Source organism: Xylocopa sonorina, chromosome 10 (genome assembly GCF_050948175.1).
Source record: "Xylocopa sonorina isolate GNS202 chromosome 10, iyXylSono1_principal, whole genome shotgun sequence".
Classification (NCBI taxonomy): Eukaryota; Metazoa; Arthropoda; class Insecta; order Hymenoptera; family Apidae; genus Xylocopa; species Xylocopa sonorina.
Genome location: NC_135202.1, coordinates 11887724 through 11905178, shown reverse-complemented (window position 1 = coordinate 11905178; position 17455 = coordinate 11887724). Strand labels below are relative to the sequence as shown.

Below are 17455 nucleotides of genomic sequence, written 5' to 3'. Positions count from 1 at the left end.
AAGAAAGAAAGGAAACGAGTTAAGAAAGAAAAAAATGCAGAGCAGGCGACAGCGAAGTAAAAGGGAGAAACAGGAAGCTGCAGAATTTTCCGGTGGGACGGACAAACTTTCCCAACGATCGATGCGGCCGCCGAACAATTAATATTATTATCTCGGAGAAAGCTTCCGATCAAAGTTCCATCGAACTCTCATTACATCGAGACGGTGCGATGTAAATTGGGTTGCTCGATCGTCGGACACGGTGAACTATATCCCACGAACAGGACGCTCGTACGTACGCGAACTTCAGCTGTTTTAATGCGAACGCGCTGTCAAGACCCGCGCGACGGCCACGCCTCGTGTTGCACTTCGCTGCCAAATATGACCGACGGGTTAAACGCGTTATCGTGTTATTCGTTCAACGTTCGACACGCGGATGTCGACTGGCCTAACAATTTACGGGGAGAATACCGCGGAGACAAATCGATTGTCGACCGTCACGCGATATTACGTTCTTAGCCGGCCGCGTGATTCGCATCTGTCTCTGTCGTGAAAATCCAATTTCCAAGTCGTGACCCGGTCGTCCTGGTAGGATCCGAACGCGTGAAACTTTCGCGTGTCCTCGTCTGGGTGCTGCAACGTCTGAGTGCTAGAATTCGCCTGCATGATGTCCTTCCAACGATGGACCAAACTACGACACTTGAAATAGATGATTCCAAGAGCCACCAAAGTTCGTTTCTGAACGCGCTGCATGCGTGAACACCGTAATCCGTATTAGTGTAACAGTTTGATTACTGATTAAGCTGGTGGTTGTAACAGCGCGGAGAGACGCCCAGCAGGGGACGGGACGTCATTAGCAGACAGCAATCTCTCTGCAGAGTCACGATCCATAGGGATGACCGCAATAGTCGTCCGACGAGGGAACAGCTACGCGAACACCTTAAAATTACCTTCACGCGCCTCGAAACCCGTTCCATTGTCGCTCGAAAAACGAAAGCCGACAAGAAAGCCGCTAAAAGTGGCGCGTTAATTAATCTGGACGCTTTCGCGTAGGAGGGGAATTGGAAATTTGAGTAAATTCATTTGCGGACTCGTCTGAGAGCTGAATTATTATATTCCAGTCAGTGCAGCGCATTAGTTCGCGATTATTTCGATGGCACGAGCATCAGCGCATAATCCGACGACCCCCTCGAAACTAAATGTGTAAATCAAAACGCGCGTGGATGAAGTTACAACGGAAAGCATTATCCGCCGGAAAATTCCGACGATCGAACAATTTCCAGTCATCTGTATTTACAGTTATGCAAAACGGAATGCGCGCCGGTAGTTACACCGAAAGTGCAACCCAGTTATCGCGAGCGATACGGCCTGTGCACGGTTCTTGTTAACGGAAAGTGGTTTATACGCGTTGCTTGATAAATTGGCGTTGCTCTAAAACAGGCAAGAACGTGAATGCATGTACTTGCCAATGCCCATTGAAACTTCGATATTTCCGCCGGCTCGTGTGCTTATTTATTCAACAATCGTGCGCGGCAGCGTTTCGATGGCAACGCGCGCCGCCGTGGAATTAATGAACTTTCCGTTTCGTATCTGTCCCGGTGCCAATGTCCAATTACCAGCGACGGAAAAACTCCGAGTACCAATTTCATTTTTGGCGATACCCGGGCGAACGATCGATATTTCGAGCCGATAGATGGAACCGAATGACATTTAAGAAGTGGGCCAACCTATAAACTAATTCAATCGAGTCCTATTTTGGTAGACGGAAAGGCTGTGCGGTGGTCCTGGCCTAGGTATCGATCGCTCCGATTATCTCTAAGACCATTTCGATATGCAAACATCCGGGGATGTACGATGACTGTGAATGATACCGACACGTACGTCTCAATAGATGGTGGCAAACGAGGCGAAATGTGGAACACCAACGTTTCCCACGCTCCTGGTGCAGAGATACGGTTCCATTTCGCAGTTTAAAGCGGCGGTCCTCACCTGGATAAGCTGCAGAGGCGTCATCGAAATCCTAAACGCAAGATATCCAAGCTCGCAACCACCGACGAAATTAACAAGCGTTATCGCTCGAAATTCTGGCTTTCTGAATAGCATCTGTCTTTCCCCCGTAGCGCGTTGACTAGACGCGAGGAGGACGGGTCCTAGCCGGAAGACCCGCCGACGGAAATTGCTTTCTCGTTACAACACCGGGAAACTGGCTGTACGCCACCGCTACGTGATATGAATTTACTCGACAGCGTTCCTCGATTTTAGCTATGAAACGGCTGGAACGAACAATAGACACGATTTGTCTGCTCGTCGTCCAGATAACGCCGATGCATCGACTCGAATACGCTCCGCTCGAGACGCGACCAGTTTTATCGGGGACCGTCTCTATCGATTCAACTTTCTTCGATCGTGACCGCGCACGCGAGCACACGGATCGCGGTGGTTCTCAGGGAGAGAGAGCTTTGCTTTCACTGAACAGGCAAACAAAGATCCCGAGGACTTGTTGGAGAAGGATCGTTCGAATGCATTGGTAACCATTGATAGAATCAAGGCCGACAGTGTCCTCCGATATCGTCGGGGAACGGCCCTTTCAGAATTCCCGGCGAAGACTTTGAAGGCGCACGACGACGCGACGCTCCGAGTCTGATAAGAAAGGATCGAGTGAATGGGGGAAGAACTACGTTCCCAGATGATGAAACGGAAAATTACATTTCTCGCGAAGGAGGAGACGGAAAGGACCCCGATAAGAGTGACCCAGCCCACGGCTGACGTTATTCCTGTGCCAGTCGCGTTTCGCCCGCTATCTTCCTCGTGACGAAAAACAGCGTACAGCTTCGTGAAAACGTGGTAAACTTCAACGAAAGATAGCGAGATCCCTACGGCCACCTTCCGCTGAATTCCGTCCCTCTTATCGCGTATCTGAAATCAGGCTGTATCTCGATCGGAGAACGTTAGAGACCACAGCGAAATGAGCATCGAATTAACGCGCACACGAACGATTCGAGTGAAAGCAGAACCGTGGCCCCGTCTAGCTAGATGGTGGTACGCTCCATGGCCCGGATAAGAAGTTCAGCCACTCGTTTCGCTGGGAATGGAGAAACGAGACGCAACTGTACGTGTTATTACATGAAAAATTGAAAAGAAAAAATCCGCGCACGCAACGCTAAACGTTGGATGCAGGTTGCGCAAGCTCGTGTATGACCTCAGGTGCACCTGCAGGCAGGAGACGTTGGCATATCGACCAATGCCCTTCTCTCGCTGACCTCCATCTGCCTACGCTACCCCTAATAATTTGTTTAGAGTATTTTTTCGGTTGAAATTCAACGCGTCGTTAATACACGCTGTCCTGATCGAGTCGCATTATTCCAATACGATCGAGGAAAGTATTTTTAAAACATTTTTAGAACAGATAAATCACCTATTACTCGCCGGGAATTATTGCGGTAAATACGCGGTTCGATTTCACAAGATTACACGAATTAACTGTAATTAACTGGCTTTGTTATGGGACATGTAATTCAAGATGCAATTACGGAACGTACACGGGGGTACGTATTTCGAAATTCATGCAAGGCCCTGTTAGATGTGCGCAGTCATTAGTCGAAACAAAAGCGCCACTGTGTATCCGAACTATTGCTTCAGATTGAAACTCTCCCTTCTATATCGTTGCCCTCGACAAACGCGACACTAATTTATACGAAACGCATCGATTAACGAATACACGACTCGCACTAGTGATACCATAAAAAGCAGCTGTGCAACGCGAGTTAAGTACCAGGGTTGAGTTCTCGTGCCTTTCACAAAATGACCAGCGGATCAACGAAACATACGCGCTCTTCTCGACGAAACTAAAGTCATAAAGCCTCGATGAAAACGTGTACCACGCGTACGTGTATAACTTTGTTCATAAAATTATCGAGATTCGAGAAAGGGAGCGGATTCGAGAAAGGCTGAAATTTAAACTGCGATCGCGCCGACGAGTTGGCGCGGCTAAGTCGTACGACAAACTTTCGGCTCGTTTCCACCGACGGAAAATCGATTCGAAAGTGCCGATAACGAAAACGAAATAGTCTAAAGTAACGATAAACAACGATTAATTCTGATGTTACAAGTTGAATGGCCGCGACAGGCCGATCAAGCCCCATACTTTACAGCTGACAGGTTTTATTATTGGCTCTCGTCGAGGCGTTTATTTCCTCGAATATCTTTATTACCCGCACGATCCAATCACCGAAAAGCAAAAGGACCTCTCTCGTTTCGAAAGCGACGTCGAGCAACAAATCGTTCGCGACCAGTCGCGATCGAATCGTACCGTTCTTCGTTCATTTTCTCCGTTTCCCTCATTTCGCCAGGCTGCACCCGGCCGACTGGTCGTAATTAGATTTTAGCGGATAAGGGGGTTGTAGCTGCAGGAAAGCCAACATGGTGCTTCGCGGTTGGTAAAATCGTTCCGTCGTTGTTATAGTTGCTGCACCATAGCCGTGACAAACGAGACCGTTAATGCTCTAATTAGCGCAGACATGCGCCCTTGCACACACGAATTCTCCAAGCAGATGCCACGATATCGTAATAGGTGGCGGCTGAGCCTGTACCGACGAGGAACGCCATCAGCGTCGCTTCGAAGCTACAAATTACATACCAATCGGTGTACCGGTTCTACGTGTTACTCTTTATCTGCTCACGATTGATTTGCACGCGTGCGTGGATAATCGTAACGATATCATTTTTTCTATTATTCTTTTTAGAAAGCACCGAGGAACACTTACTCCCATACCAGTCCCCTTTGATTGCCGCATAAGTGCAATTAAGTGGCGCGGATACTTGACGAGTAATTGGGGTACGCCACGAATGTCTGTTTTTACGGAATACATTTCATCGTGAGAAAGTTAAAAAGTATTAGACGACTCTCGCGTTTAGCCAACCAGCGAGTTAGATTCTTTCGCGAGACAAACAGTAGTTTGAATAAATCATACGGTTGTACGGTTCGCGTCATGAATTTGGAAATTCAATTGCGAAAAACAATTTAATCGTGATGATGCGTTCCACGGACGATTTACATTGTACGCGTAAATAATAAAGCAGCAAATGGATTCGTTGAATGTAACGGGACCCGGGAACGTGGGCAGGCATTCCATTAAAACAGGGAAATATATAATTCGGTGGTGCATTATTCGCCGCGGATCCCGGCATTCGTCCCCCACCGAATTGGATGAAGCGAACGTTTGGAAAATGCAGTCCTCCTACGGGCCGAATCGGAGCCAACTTCGAACAGGTTCGAAAGTCGACAAAGAACTTTACGGGGAATTACATTTTCCGTGATGCATTTCGCGCGACTGCCGCTCTGGGATTTCTACCGCGTCACGTTGCGGCTCGACAATTTGTCGAAAAATCTAGCGAAAACCGTGCGATGGCCAATTCCAAATTTCCCGGGACAAATTCGCGGATACGTGAGCCTGGTCCGTGATTTGTCCGGCACACGTGCCGCATCGCGTTCATCCGATCCCTCGATTTCCGCTTTCCGCTACGGTGCCACTTCTCTGCGTACACCTTTTTCTCTTTTTTCTTTTCCCTTTTTTTTTTTTCGAAACAACACAATACCGCTTGTCAGTGGCATTCAATATCCATAGGTTGAATTTCGAGGGAACCGCGTCGAATACACGGGTAAGCTTATCAACCGAAACGCCCGGCTTTTTCCGTTCAAAGATACCCGACATTTGCTTTATATATCTACTGTAACGAAGAAACAATGGGGCTGCGCGTGTGCCAAACGGCCCGACGTGGCTATGTACTTGCCTATCGAACGAATAAATGCAATAAATCGGACGGAAATAACATATTATAAAACTGTACCTGCCTACCAATCCGTGTGCACGGTATACCCGTATATATATTTTTAATAGAACTCGAAATATTTGGGCAAATATTCAGAAGAGCAAGATCAAACATCGAAATTTGCGAATTAATCAATCCGTATGTACGCAAACGCGGAGTTCAAATGATTCGAAGAATATTCGGGGGAAGACAGAGCAAATATAGGGTTAGCAAATTGTTTGATCCGTGTAAATTTATAGAATTTTTTTTTTACTCTTTTTTTAATAGAGTAAAAACGGTTCGAAAAGCATTGCTGAAAAAGTGGAACTGATGTCCGATTTACTTTTATGGCCAGCTATACATCGGAGGGATCCGGGCCAAGAGCGAGGTATGAGCTCACGGAAAGTTTGAACGAACTATTCGCCGAGAAAATCCGGACAAAGTCGAGTTTGATTGCGTTCCCCATTTGGCGCAAAATGATCCGGCCGGTTTAATCCGTGAAATCGGTTCGGGTTAACGAGATATCGGCTGGCCGCTCGTCTCCTTTCTCGCGAGCACCTCGACAAGAACTTGCGAGAATTGATTCCTGGCCAACAGGTGCGATTACCGCCCGGGGGACCCGGTAATTTACGGTAACTCGTGAAATTTTCCACCCACCGACGAGCCGAAAATCGTTCGACGGCTACGCGAACTCGCAAACTCCCGATGAAACGCCAAAATCCTGATGAGAACTCGCGTAAAGTTCCCATCCCCGTTTCCTCCTCGCGCTCCACTTTTCTTCAATGACTATCCGTTCGCCATTTCCATTTGCGCGCATCAGACTGAATTTCCCGCCGAGTTCCGCGACATTCAGTTCATTTAAAGACAAACGTTCAATTACGGAATGCCGTCAGAATGGTTATGAATGGTGTTTTCCGCGAGATTCATCATTGTCGGCGGCGTTGCTGCCGCTGGTGGGCAGGGGACAGTTCCTCGTTAAGCTAAAGGGTGTGTTGCGTACTCTTGTTTCTCCTGTTGGGTCATCCCGTGTACCGCCGCGGGTCGCGATAACGGCGGATGCATTAAATAGAATAAAACTTTGGAAAAAAGGCGAACTTCCTGAGTAGATATCTCTAACGTGGAGCGTTTCAGCGTTGCGCGTTAACGTGTTTCATATCGCATGCATCACCTGTACACGGTGCACGCCGCAAAAAATATACGGAAACAGCCCGGGAATGCGGGCAAATAAACTAAAAGGCATAAACGAGCAATCAAAAAATTGTAAAGACTCGAAACTAAAAGCCCCGAGGGGAAAAAATAACCCAGAATCACTATTGGACAAACACGCAGGACGAACAGTTGCGAACAAAAAGCACGGTAACGAACAACGTAAAAGGAACGTAAATAGAGCTAAATAAACCAGCAAGAAATGCATGTAGTATATAAATCGGAACTGCTGAGCCGAAAATGATAGAGTGGAGGTAATTTGAGCTTCGGGTCGAGCCTCTCCTTACCGTTAATGGTCGACGTCGACCGAACTTAAGTCCTCCTAAACTTTCAACGGCTTCGGAAACTTTGCTCTCAATATCGTCGAAGCCGAGTAGAAGGGATGATAAATTAAAGTAGATGAAAAATTAAGAACGATACGCGACACTGTACCCCTAGGTGTTCCCGATCTAACGTAAATTTTTAAGACACTCACCCTTCCAGGTCCCTCGCGTCTGGATGCGCATTCGCAGATGATTCCCAATCCTCGGATCAACGATTAACCCCGTCGATTTCAATCGAAGGAAAAGACGAAACGATTCCACCCGTTCGGATACCCTTTGAGATTATGTGTTTCAAGGGCCTGAGGTATACGAGGTTGGTAACTCTACCCTGGGCCAACTTGGACGCTGGAAATTCAAACGGAAGAGCAATTAGACCCTGGGGACGGGACGAGGGCGGATCGTACATCACGAATGCCCCCGATTCTCCTCCTTTCTGAATAATTCTTTCAGGCGGATTCGACGTATCTCGTCCTGCATCTCGCAGGATTTCTACCATTTACTTCGTTCACCCTTCATCCTCGCGGTGCGACGTCACGTCCTTTCCCAAAGACGCATCTATACGTCGCCACGTATTTTGCGAAACGAATTGATTTTCTTATTTCTGTGCAACGCGTGGATCATGTACGCCGACGGATTTAATGCGATTACTAAGTAATGTAATTAACGTGAACGAATGGAGCAATTTAATCGAGAACTTGTTATCTTAAAACACCTGAATCGATCACTCTGCTTTAGTAGAAATGCGAACTAATTTCACATAAGAGCTAGACGACGTATACCACTCGCTTTATTAATCTTAATTTTGTAATTAAGTTATAACTTAGGAAGCCTGCGACCGCAATAAAATGTTTCCCTCTGCATATGCATGCGTTGCGCTATGTACGTCCAGAAAATCGATGCACCGGCACAAGCGGCGTCGTGGTTTCTTTTTTTTCCCAACAGGACAGCCGAGAAAAAATACGACGGACTTAAAAGTGAGGGCGGGCCACGAGGATTTCAAGTACCGTTAAATATTGCCCCCTTAAAAACTTCAAGAGAACTGGAACAATCCAGTGATGTATAAAGGGTTAAAAGTCGTGGTGATGTATATCTCAGGCCAAAACCCGTTCCAAAAAATCAATGTTTCCCAGCGGCGAAATCGAGATTGATTAATCCATTTCAACGAGAGGAATGTGAACATCTGAAGACGTTACATCGGCGGACTATTCATAGAAACATACATAGTACCTACCGGCTTTACTCTGGCACCCTTCATCTCGCGATATTTTTACGTGTCTTCGAGATGGGATAGGAACGGCTTGACAGACAACGCGTTCAAGCAGAAGTAAAAAGCCTGTAAATCCAACGTCATCTTGGTCCGTCTATAGTATCGATTTTCCGTGCATACGAATCTCGAGAGTATTCCCGGTGTATCTACGGCTTTGCCGTGAAATATCGAGAAAATATACGGAGAAAATAGAGGTATCAGCGCGTACTCGGACGTTAAAGTATGCCACTCTCAGTCAAAAACCTATGTTGCGCATATTTTTCCATGGGCAAGGGACTTGATCAATGGAAGAAAGAAATTCTTCAAGGGAAATCCTCCATGGAAATAATTTTCAGTTTACAAATGATAATACATCGGTGAATTTAACGTGCTCAGAGAATCTCTTTGTCTGTTCGCAGAATAACCTGACAGACGGGGAAGAAGATCTGCCTGAAGACAGTTTCTCGCTGTTGTCGGTGCTTCTAGTTGGTTCGCTAAACTTCCCATTTGATCGATCGCGACTCGCCCCTCGAAGACAACCCTCTGGGAGGTCCTTCACTCGAAAACTTTGATCTAAACTCGCTATACACCGCTCTATTCCGTTCCTTTTTATCATTAACCCCCCCCCCCCCCCCTCCCCCCCGCTGCTATTGCCTCTGCCCATTTTTCAACTCCTGATATTAAATATACCGTCCTCCTCCAGGACACTTGATTTTTCTCGTTCCTCTCTCTCCCCTGTAATGTATCCTTCGCATTCATCTTTCTCGCTCGCTTTATCCGATCATTCATCGCCTCAACGGTTTGACGTTCATTTACAACTCTCAGAAAGAAAAGAAAGAGAACAAAAAAAAAAAAGAAAAACTTGCGATATCACCTATACATTCGATGCATCTCAACCGTGCTCTTCGAGGGGTGAGTGATATTAATTGAACAAACTTCATCGATTCCCCACTAGTCCAGTTCGTTCGCCTGATTTTTTCAGGATTTCTCTTCCTGATCTTGATATTTTTATCCGTCGCGGGCAACATTTTAGTCTGCGTGGCAATTTACACAGACCGCGGTTTACGGAGGATAGGGAACTTATTCCTGGCCTCCCTCGCGATCGCCGACCTGTTCGTCGGTTGTCTGGTTATGACCTTCGCCGGGGTGAACGACCTCCTCGGTTATTGGGTGTTTGGTCCACGATTCTGCGACACCTGGATCGCCTTTGATGTTATGTGCAGCACTGCCTCTATTCTGAATCTTTGCGCAATCTCTCTCGATCGCTACATCCACATAAAGGATCCTCTCAGGCAAGTTTCCCTTCGACAGCGATACACGGGCGCTCTGTTCGCCCGGTTTTGTTCGTCGAGATAACATCCTCTGCCGTTTTACGATCAGATACGGTCGCTGGGTGACAAGAAGAGTCGCAGTTGCTGGAATCGCAATCGTGTGGTTGCTCGCGGGGCTCATATCCTTCGTGCCGATCAGCCTAGGCCTTCATCGAGCGGACGAACCCGTAATTTATGACGATGGCAAAGAAGTACGTATGATAAACGTGCAACGTAAATATACTCAAAGACATTAAACAATTTCAAAAAGATGTAGCATCCAATTTACTTTCGTATGATACGTGAAAATAATTGTTCCCCGTTCAAACAGCTATGTGTCCACTCATCGATCAATCTAACTTTCAGGAACACCCTACGTGCGCCTTAGACCTTACACCCACCTACGCGGTAGTCTCCTCCTCTATATCTTTTTACGTGCCCTGCATCGTAATGCTGGGAATTTATTGCAGGTGAGTTCGAAATAATTTCAAGGTGAGCTAGCAGCTACTGGCGGTGCCACACTGAATTATTTCCGACAAATATCTAATACCTTATCCGACATACCTTTTTTTCTCTCTTACGACGTCCTTTGGTATTTCCAGGCTCTATTGCTACGCACAGAAACACGTAAAAAGCATCCGCGCAGTAACGAAGCTGCCGGACACCTCAATGGCCAAAAGTTTTCGCGCGAAAAGCACTCGCAACAAGCCACCAAAGCCACAAACAAAAACGAAGCCGACAAGTCCATATCATGTATCCGATCATAAAGCCGCCATAACAGTGGGTGTAATTATGGGCGTTTTCTTAATATGCTGGGTACCATTTTTCTGCGTAAATATCGTCGCTGCGTATTGCAAGACCTGCATATCAGTTCGAGCATTTCAAGTACGAATCCTTTCTTCTCTCAGACAAGTATGCACTAGCCTATCAGTCGAGGCCGAACGAATCGAGTTATTTGAAAGTACCAACTTTTCGCGCCATTCCCCGTTGAACGACGCCATCAAACGTTCTAACCGTTTGAATCGTGTTTCCTGTATTAACATTCTTTACGTACGAATTAATATATATATATATATATATATATATACATTCTTAGCGTAATATCGCCTTAGACGTAAAGTCGCGATAAAGAACGTACGAAGAGAAACAGACAGTTGTTGTTGTAACAGGTACTCACTTGGCTCGGCTACAGCAACTCGGCCTTCAATCCGATCATCTACAGCATCTTCAACACAGAGTTCCGAGAGGCGTTCAAGAGGATCCTCACGAAGGGTGCACGTGCCCGGGGTAATCAACCGTCGACCAGCGAATGCGGGGAATTTCGGTCCGTGGTCGTGCAAAAACGAAACGGGTCTATGATCGAATGTAACATTAGCCCGAGATCAAGCGCGGACAGTTGTCAAGTTGGAATAATGGCGCAAAGGCATCGCGATACTATCGTTAGCGCGATATAATTCGACTCGAGCCCCTCATTCGGACGTATCGATCTGTCTATCGATCTGTCGGTAGTTACGCTCGAATACGCCGCGGGCGCGCGTCTCGCCTTCCCGAATTTCAGCTAATGGGGCGGTCTTGCAATTTCCCGCCACGGTCATTGGCTATACACACGCGGGTCACATCGTTATCAACAGGTAAATAAAGACCGCGAACGAACTCGAAAACATTTCGTCCTTCCTGTCGTCGATTTTACGCGTGACATCGCCAGGTTCTCGATCATACCGTGCGAACATTTCGTTCGAGGAACGTACGAGCATACGAACATGTCCATGTGTAACTCTTTGAATTCCCTGTAATAACGGGGACTGAACAAATTTATAAGCGCGTATAGAACAGCGCGATCGTAACCGTCACCATTGACTTAAACAACAAAGTTTGCCGTTTCATCATTCAGGTAACATTAGAAAATCTACGAAAGTTTCTCGATACACCGAGTTAGTTATTGAACTTTTCCTGCGCCACTGTATTCCACGTATTTATCGTATCGTATCGTGAAAAAGAAAGCAATGTCATTCTAAATGAGTAAAACATCTTTACGCGTAAGTCGTGATATATCGAAGCAACGGTACGTTTTACCGTTATAAGCAATATAGCTATCAACATATCGATCCCAGCTACATGTGCATTATATTAGGAAAAGTTCAAAATTGTCTTCGTTTCTTTCTTTCTTTTTCTCTTACTCTTTCTCTCTGCTTTAACTTAAAGCTAAAACATTTTGATCAATCTACGTGGTAGAACGTTACACAAACGGCAAAAGTTACATACAAGTTTTTTTACGAAATATTTTTTTATCCTTGAACGGTGAAAAGGGAACAGAACTTGTCGATACAAATGGACAGTTGAGAAAAAAAAAATTAACGTAAAGACAATCACCAGAAGGTAGTTCAAAACATATCCGTGAGACATAATCCACTTGAAAAGAAAAACAAATAATAAATGCAGCTTGTCTATAAATCGAACAGGAAGATATCACAACACACACATAAAAAACCAAGAAAAAAAATAAAAAAAAAAGACAAAATTCGTGCGTAGATAAATTCGAGAGTATAGTATTTAGAGATACATTCTCATAAAGCAATTGTAATTATGAAGTCATGTTAATAGTGCATCTACGATGTAAAGCTGGATGTTACACGAAGCACTAATAGTAACGTCTGTCGAATCGTAGCTCGTATTAGTATTAGGATCGCGGTGGAACCCGCACAGATTCATTTTCCATCTTGTAAATAGCCATTTATTTATTTTTCTATTTGACGGGGCAACAGTAAATGCGTACCTCTTGCACTGTAAGTGATCTTGGGTAGGTGCTAAACGTGTCGCGACAATGTTGTGCAACCCGTCGAATCTAACTCAAATCTGCGTACATTTATCCAAACGAAAAAGATCCTCGCGAAATACAACTGATGCTCATCGAGCCTCTTCCATACATCTATATCAGCGATTTGCAAGGTGTACTGCATTCCGATGGGAAAGAAGCGAGCAAGTTAGAATATCGTAAAATAAGATAAAAAGGGAAATGCATCGTATAACTATGTCTTTCCTGTCGAAATGATACGTGCACGGTATCGATGTATACTAATGATATATTCGAATGACCGTTTTCTGTAAATATATTAGCGTAAGACTTCCACGCGAGTATTAAACTTGAAATGTTTCACTATATCCTTGTTATCCTACACCGATATTCACACCTACTTACTATTAACAATACATATAGTCAATATCCTTTTCAATTTTTTATTTTCTTAAAAAATAATATTTTTTGTGTTGAAACATGTCTCATATCGTTCGAAGCTTTCGTTAAATGCAATGGTTTCGTGTCTTCCCAACTGCGATTCTGCACTGGAATCTTAAGAAAATCGAGAACATTAGACGCCAATCTTGGTACAATTGGATACAATATTAATGCGGCTACTCGCAAATTTTCTAAAGTTAAAGATATCACAGCTTCGCTTTTTTTTATGGAGTCAGGATGTTTCGATTTGCTCAAATGCCATGGTTCAAGATGCTCAAACATCTGATTAGTAATACGCAACGTATCCATCACAGTATCTACCACGTCATGGAAATTATACTCCTCGTAATATTTCTTAGCTTTCTCACTTAACTCTTCTAAAGCTCTGATATTTTTACGAGCTATCTCGGTTGTCAGAATATCTTCGTATTCTGAGTTGTATATTATTCCTTTTGGATTGATAGTTTTACCAAAGCATCGATTAATTAAATTACCTAATGTATCGGCAAGTTCGGAATTTAATATGTTTTGAATCTTTAATTCATTATAATCTACAAGAAAGACGTGAAACATTAAACATCAAAATGAAGAACAATGGTTGATACAATCTTTCGTACATTATTTGCCTTACTTGCGTCTGTTTTTAACATTGCGTGTCGTAGAAGAAAATATCTTAGACCATCTTGTGTAAAATTATTCATGGCTGCAAAAGGTGAAATTACATTGCCTTTAGATTTTGACATTTTTTCGTCTTTAACAATCCAATGTCCGTGGCACACAAGTTTCTTTGGTGGTTCAAGACCGGCAGCCATCAGAAATGCTGGCCAATATATACCATGAAATTTCAATATATCTTTCCCGATGACCTACGTTTACGGAAGTATTCTTAGATTTTTTCGTGATCCTTTTAATTTTGAGTTTTAGTCTGTATTAGAATAAATTAAAAACGTTTACTTGGACAGTTGGCGGCCAATATTCTCTAAACGAGTTATCCGGATATCCCACTGCAGTTAAATAATTCACTAACGCATCCAACCACACGTATATCGTATGAGATTCATCAGAAGGAGTAGGAATTGCCCATGGCACTCTTGTAATAGGTCTAGAAATACTTAAGTCTTGTAGATCGTCTAACCACGGAATCAACGTATTGCGATATACTGCCGGATGTATTACATTTTCTATAAATACAATTTTAAACATTAAAAGACACAACTTTCTTAAACTATAATGAATTGGTTAAATTAAACAAATTACGTCTATATACCATCTTTCAACCAATAACTTATATCATCTTTAAAAGAAGTAAGTCGAAATTTGTAACTATCTTCCTCTGTCCATTCTACAACATCACCCGATTCTGTGAATGCTTCATTAACATTTGTAGTGCTCCTTTGTACCACTTCCTTATCTGAGACAAACGCTTCTTCCGATACATTATACCAACCGGAATACTTCCCATGGTAAATGTGTCCATTTCTTTCTAAACAATTCTGCGAAATTTTAACTTCACATCAATCATTTTTCTCAATTTCTCAATTCAACGGAGTAATATTTTATAAATTTAACAACCCAAAAGTAATGAACCGCTTCTTGGTGTCGCTTTTCCGTTGTTCTAATAAAATGTGAATACTCGACTTGAAATACATCACACATTTCTCGAAATTGGCTCGAGATTTTAGTACAATATTCGGGAATACATAAATTCGCGGCATTTGCAGCTTTCTCTACTTTTGTGCCATGTTCATCAGTACCAGTGCATAAAGTAACAGAGGATCCTAGCATAGCATTATATCTAGCTATGGTATCGGCCAAAACTGCTGTATAAGCATGTCCAATGTGTGGTACTAGAAAAAGACGAGAACAAATCACTATTTTGATATAAACTGTCTCATTTACAAGATGAATTCTCTTATGTTTATACCTACATACCGCCATTAACGTAAAATATAGGTGTAGTTATATATGTATGTTTGAAGGCATGATCACTAAAATTGTTTTTTCTAATATGAGTCCATGATGACTGCATGTTTGTCGTTAAAAACGACATTGTCCATAAACACTGAATATGATTAGATTTTGGTAGACAAACTGCAACTAGAATTTAAATTTATCTACATCAGAATTATTAGAATTATCAAACATATTACAATCAAAATAAAACAAAGATAAAATTTTTTCAATAAATAACTCGACATAAATATGTTACTTTATCTTTTATTTTAAAGCTACTATGTACAAAATTGAATACATCAGGAATTACAGTAAATTTTGTATACAAATATTTCAATCTTTAAAATATTCTAATTGCACTGTCTCTAGTTGTGCTATAAGATCCATGTGTTTAAATTTATCAGGGTTTTTAGTGAAAGTTTCTAATAACTGTAACCTCTTAGCATCATCTGTACAGTAATATAATTGCAATTCATTTGCTAAACATTGAGCTTCTTGCACGGTAATGCATTTTTTATCATATTCACCGCGCATAAGAATAATGCCTTTACTATCTTTAAATTCTGTGTAATGAGTCATAGTTAAACATTCTGGTGCATTTTCTTTATGCGCTTGATACCACAAAAGTGGTGTCATATGGATTTCTAATCCATAGAACTGAGAAACTATAAATTCGTATCCTTGTTTTCTAGGCAATGGTAACAAAAATGTTGAATAGCATTTTCCACGTTCAAACATTTTTTCAAATTGTTCAACAGTCAATATTCCACATATAAAATCTTTATCTCTGTGGTAGTCTTTCCAAATGTTTGCAATTTCATCCTTTGTTTTGTCTTGAATCATATCTACTTTCATTATAATGTTCAATTGTGCTTGCCGAGGTTGTTTACCTTGCTCCAACTGTGGTTTTGCGTGACTCTGATAAAATTTATGCTCCTCATCCTGTTTTTCTGCAATTTAATAATATGCCAATAATCAATCCAGTTTGGTACTAAAGCCAGCATTTTGTATGTATACAAATCACGTACAAAAATGATTAAATGCAACATTGATATTAAATAATAAAAAATAGAAAAAAATAATAAAAAATAAATGTCTAACGCGCAATAAAAAAAATATATATTTTCACTTGATATATTAATAGCAATAAACAAAAAATATCAGTAAGCGTTATATAGGTTATCGTACCTTTCTTTCGTTGCAATTTTTTTTCTTGACTTTCAATACGTTGCAGGAATTCTTCTGGACTAGTTTGTTGAAGCTTCGCTATCTTATTAGCATATTTATCGAAAAAGGGATTTTTTTCAAGATTCTCTAAAACCTTCTCGAGCTTCGTGCGAGTCGTCATGATGAATCTCTTGTTGTAACTCTTTGTACCGATCAAATTATTTTCGGTAAATATTAACATGGGCAGTCGTATTGTATTTCGTAAACGAATTGCCATCGATCATTCAGTGTTTAATTAAGTATCAATTACAATAAGATAAACGCGTGAAGATCTAACAAACTCATGTTACCATATACAGCTTAGATGTCGCTAAGTATACTTTGCGAAATTTTGAAATATCACACATACTATTTTTCTTACTGTTAAATAAACAAGAAAGTACTTGTAACACCTTCGAACTAAATTTTTTTTAGTCGACGTATACAATAAATAACAGACGAAAAAAGCATTTCGTATTAATTTATAATAAGTAGCACAAGGTTCCGGTACAATCAGTAGTGTATCTATACATATACAAGTATAAATCGTTTAAAAAGTAAAGTTGACCTATATTGCCTTGAAGTTCATTATATGTACACGCGACAAAAAAATATACACATTGTTTCTAATACGTGGCATACGTATCTTGTATAGACTTTAAAATTCTTAACTGTAATACTGTACTAGTGCTGTTTCATAAAAGAAATACTTAATACTATGCGTAACTTCGTGCACCCTGACTAACGAACATTGTAAAGCGTACTGTTATCGAGTCAAAAGAATCAGACTCCCTAATTTATTTAATTTATAGGGTATAAATATTCTCGTTAGATGTAACTTTTGATTATCTTGTTTTCAATTGACCTTTACGCGATTAGTTTTCTGTTTAAACGTGAAACTTTGATAAAAGAATATGATCATGGGAAATTATTGCATTCTAATAACATATGTTTTGATTTAGACGTCACTGGAAGAGACACCGCTTATTTGGGGGCACCGTGGTAACATCGATACGGACCTGTGAAATTTAGTACCGCAAATTCAAGCGAGTCATTTGATAGAATAAAATTTCGTGGCGACACTAAACCGGCAGCAAGGTTGAACGAAATTTGTCTTGTTATTAAAATAAAAGATTTCCGGATGGTTTGGTGAAAATTCTAGCAGGGTTAATAAACAGCGATAGGTTGATAA

At 42.2% G+C, this 17455-nt stretch overlaps 3 protein-coding genes across 3 annotated transcripts in view; 2 read left to right on the top strand and 1 right to left on the bottom strand.

Annotated features, from left to right (window-relative positions):
- Dop1 (dopamine receptor, D1) overlaps window positions 1-11418 on the top strand; it is a 35507-nt gene extending 24089 nt beyond the window's left edge. Inside the window, exons 2-7 of the mRNA XM_076902336.1 lie at window positions 8982-9051; window positions 9545-9854; window positions 9943-10084; window positions 10239-10342; window positions 10475-10757; window positions 11042-11418. Coding sequence (XP_076758451.1) covers window positions 8982-9051; window positions 9545-9854; window positions 9943-10084; window positions 10239-10342; window positions 10475-10757; window positions 11042-11326 — 1194 coding nt within the window. The 3' untranslated portion in view covers window positions 11327-11418. The remainder of the gene's footprint in view (window positions 1-8981; window positions 9052-9544; window positions 9855-9942; window positions 10085-10238; window positions 10343-10474; window positions 10758-11041) is intronic.
- The window catches only part of Nipp1 (nuclear inhibitor of protein phosphatase 1), a 28014-nt gene continuing 16581 nt past the window's right edge, over window positions 6023-17455 (top strand). The window contains exon 1 of the mRNA XM_076902340.1: window positions 6023-6028. The gene's annotated coding sequence lies outside the window, so the exon portion shown is untranslated. The remainder of the gene's footprint in view (window positions 6029-17455) is intronic.
- Metrs-m (Methionyl-tRNA synthetase, mitochondrial) lies at window positions 12581-16620 on the bottom strand. Its single transcript, XM_076902331.1, has 7 exons — window positions 16246-16620; window positions 15037-15201; window positions 14677-14951; window positions 14372-14597; window positions 14059-14285; window positions 13736-13970; window positions 12581-13655 (listed from the first exon to the last, which is right to left on the bottom strand). The coding sequence occupies exons 1-7, from the start codon at window positions 16499-16501 to the stop codon at window positions 13099-13101; spliced, it is 1941 nt and encodes a 646-aa protein (XP_076758446.1). The 5' UTR covers window positions 16502-16620; the 3' UTR covers window positions 12581-13098.

Excerpts from the sequence above, each read along its gene's own strand:
- Metrs-m (XM_076902331.1), bottom strand. The coding sequence starts at position 16,501 with ATGGCAATTCGTTTACGAAATACAATACGACTGCCCATGTTAATATTT. Across the intron at positions 15,202-16,245 it reads AAAATTGCAACGAAAGAAAG|TTGCAGTTTGTCTACCAAAA; the intron begins GTACGATAACCT and ends TTTAAATTCTAG. Across the intron at positions 14,598-14,676 it reads AAGCGGTTCATTACTTTTGG|AATTGTTTAGAAAGAAATGG; the intron begins GTTGTTAAATTT and ends AAAATTTCGCAG.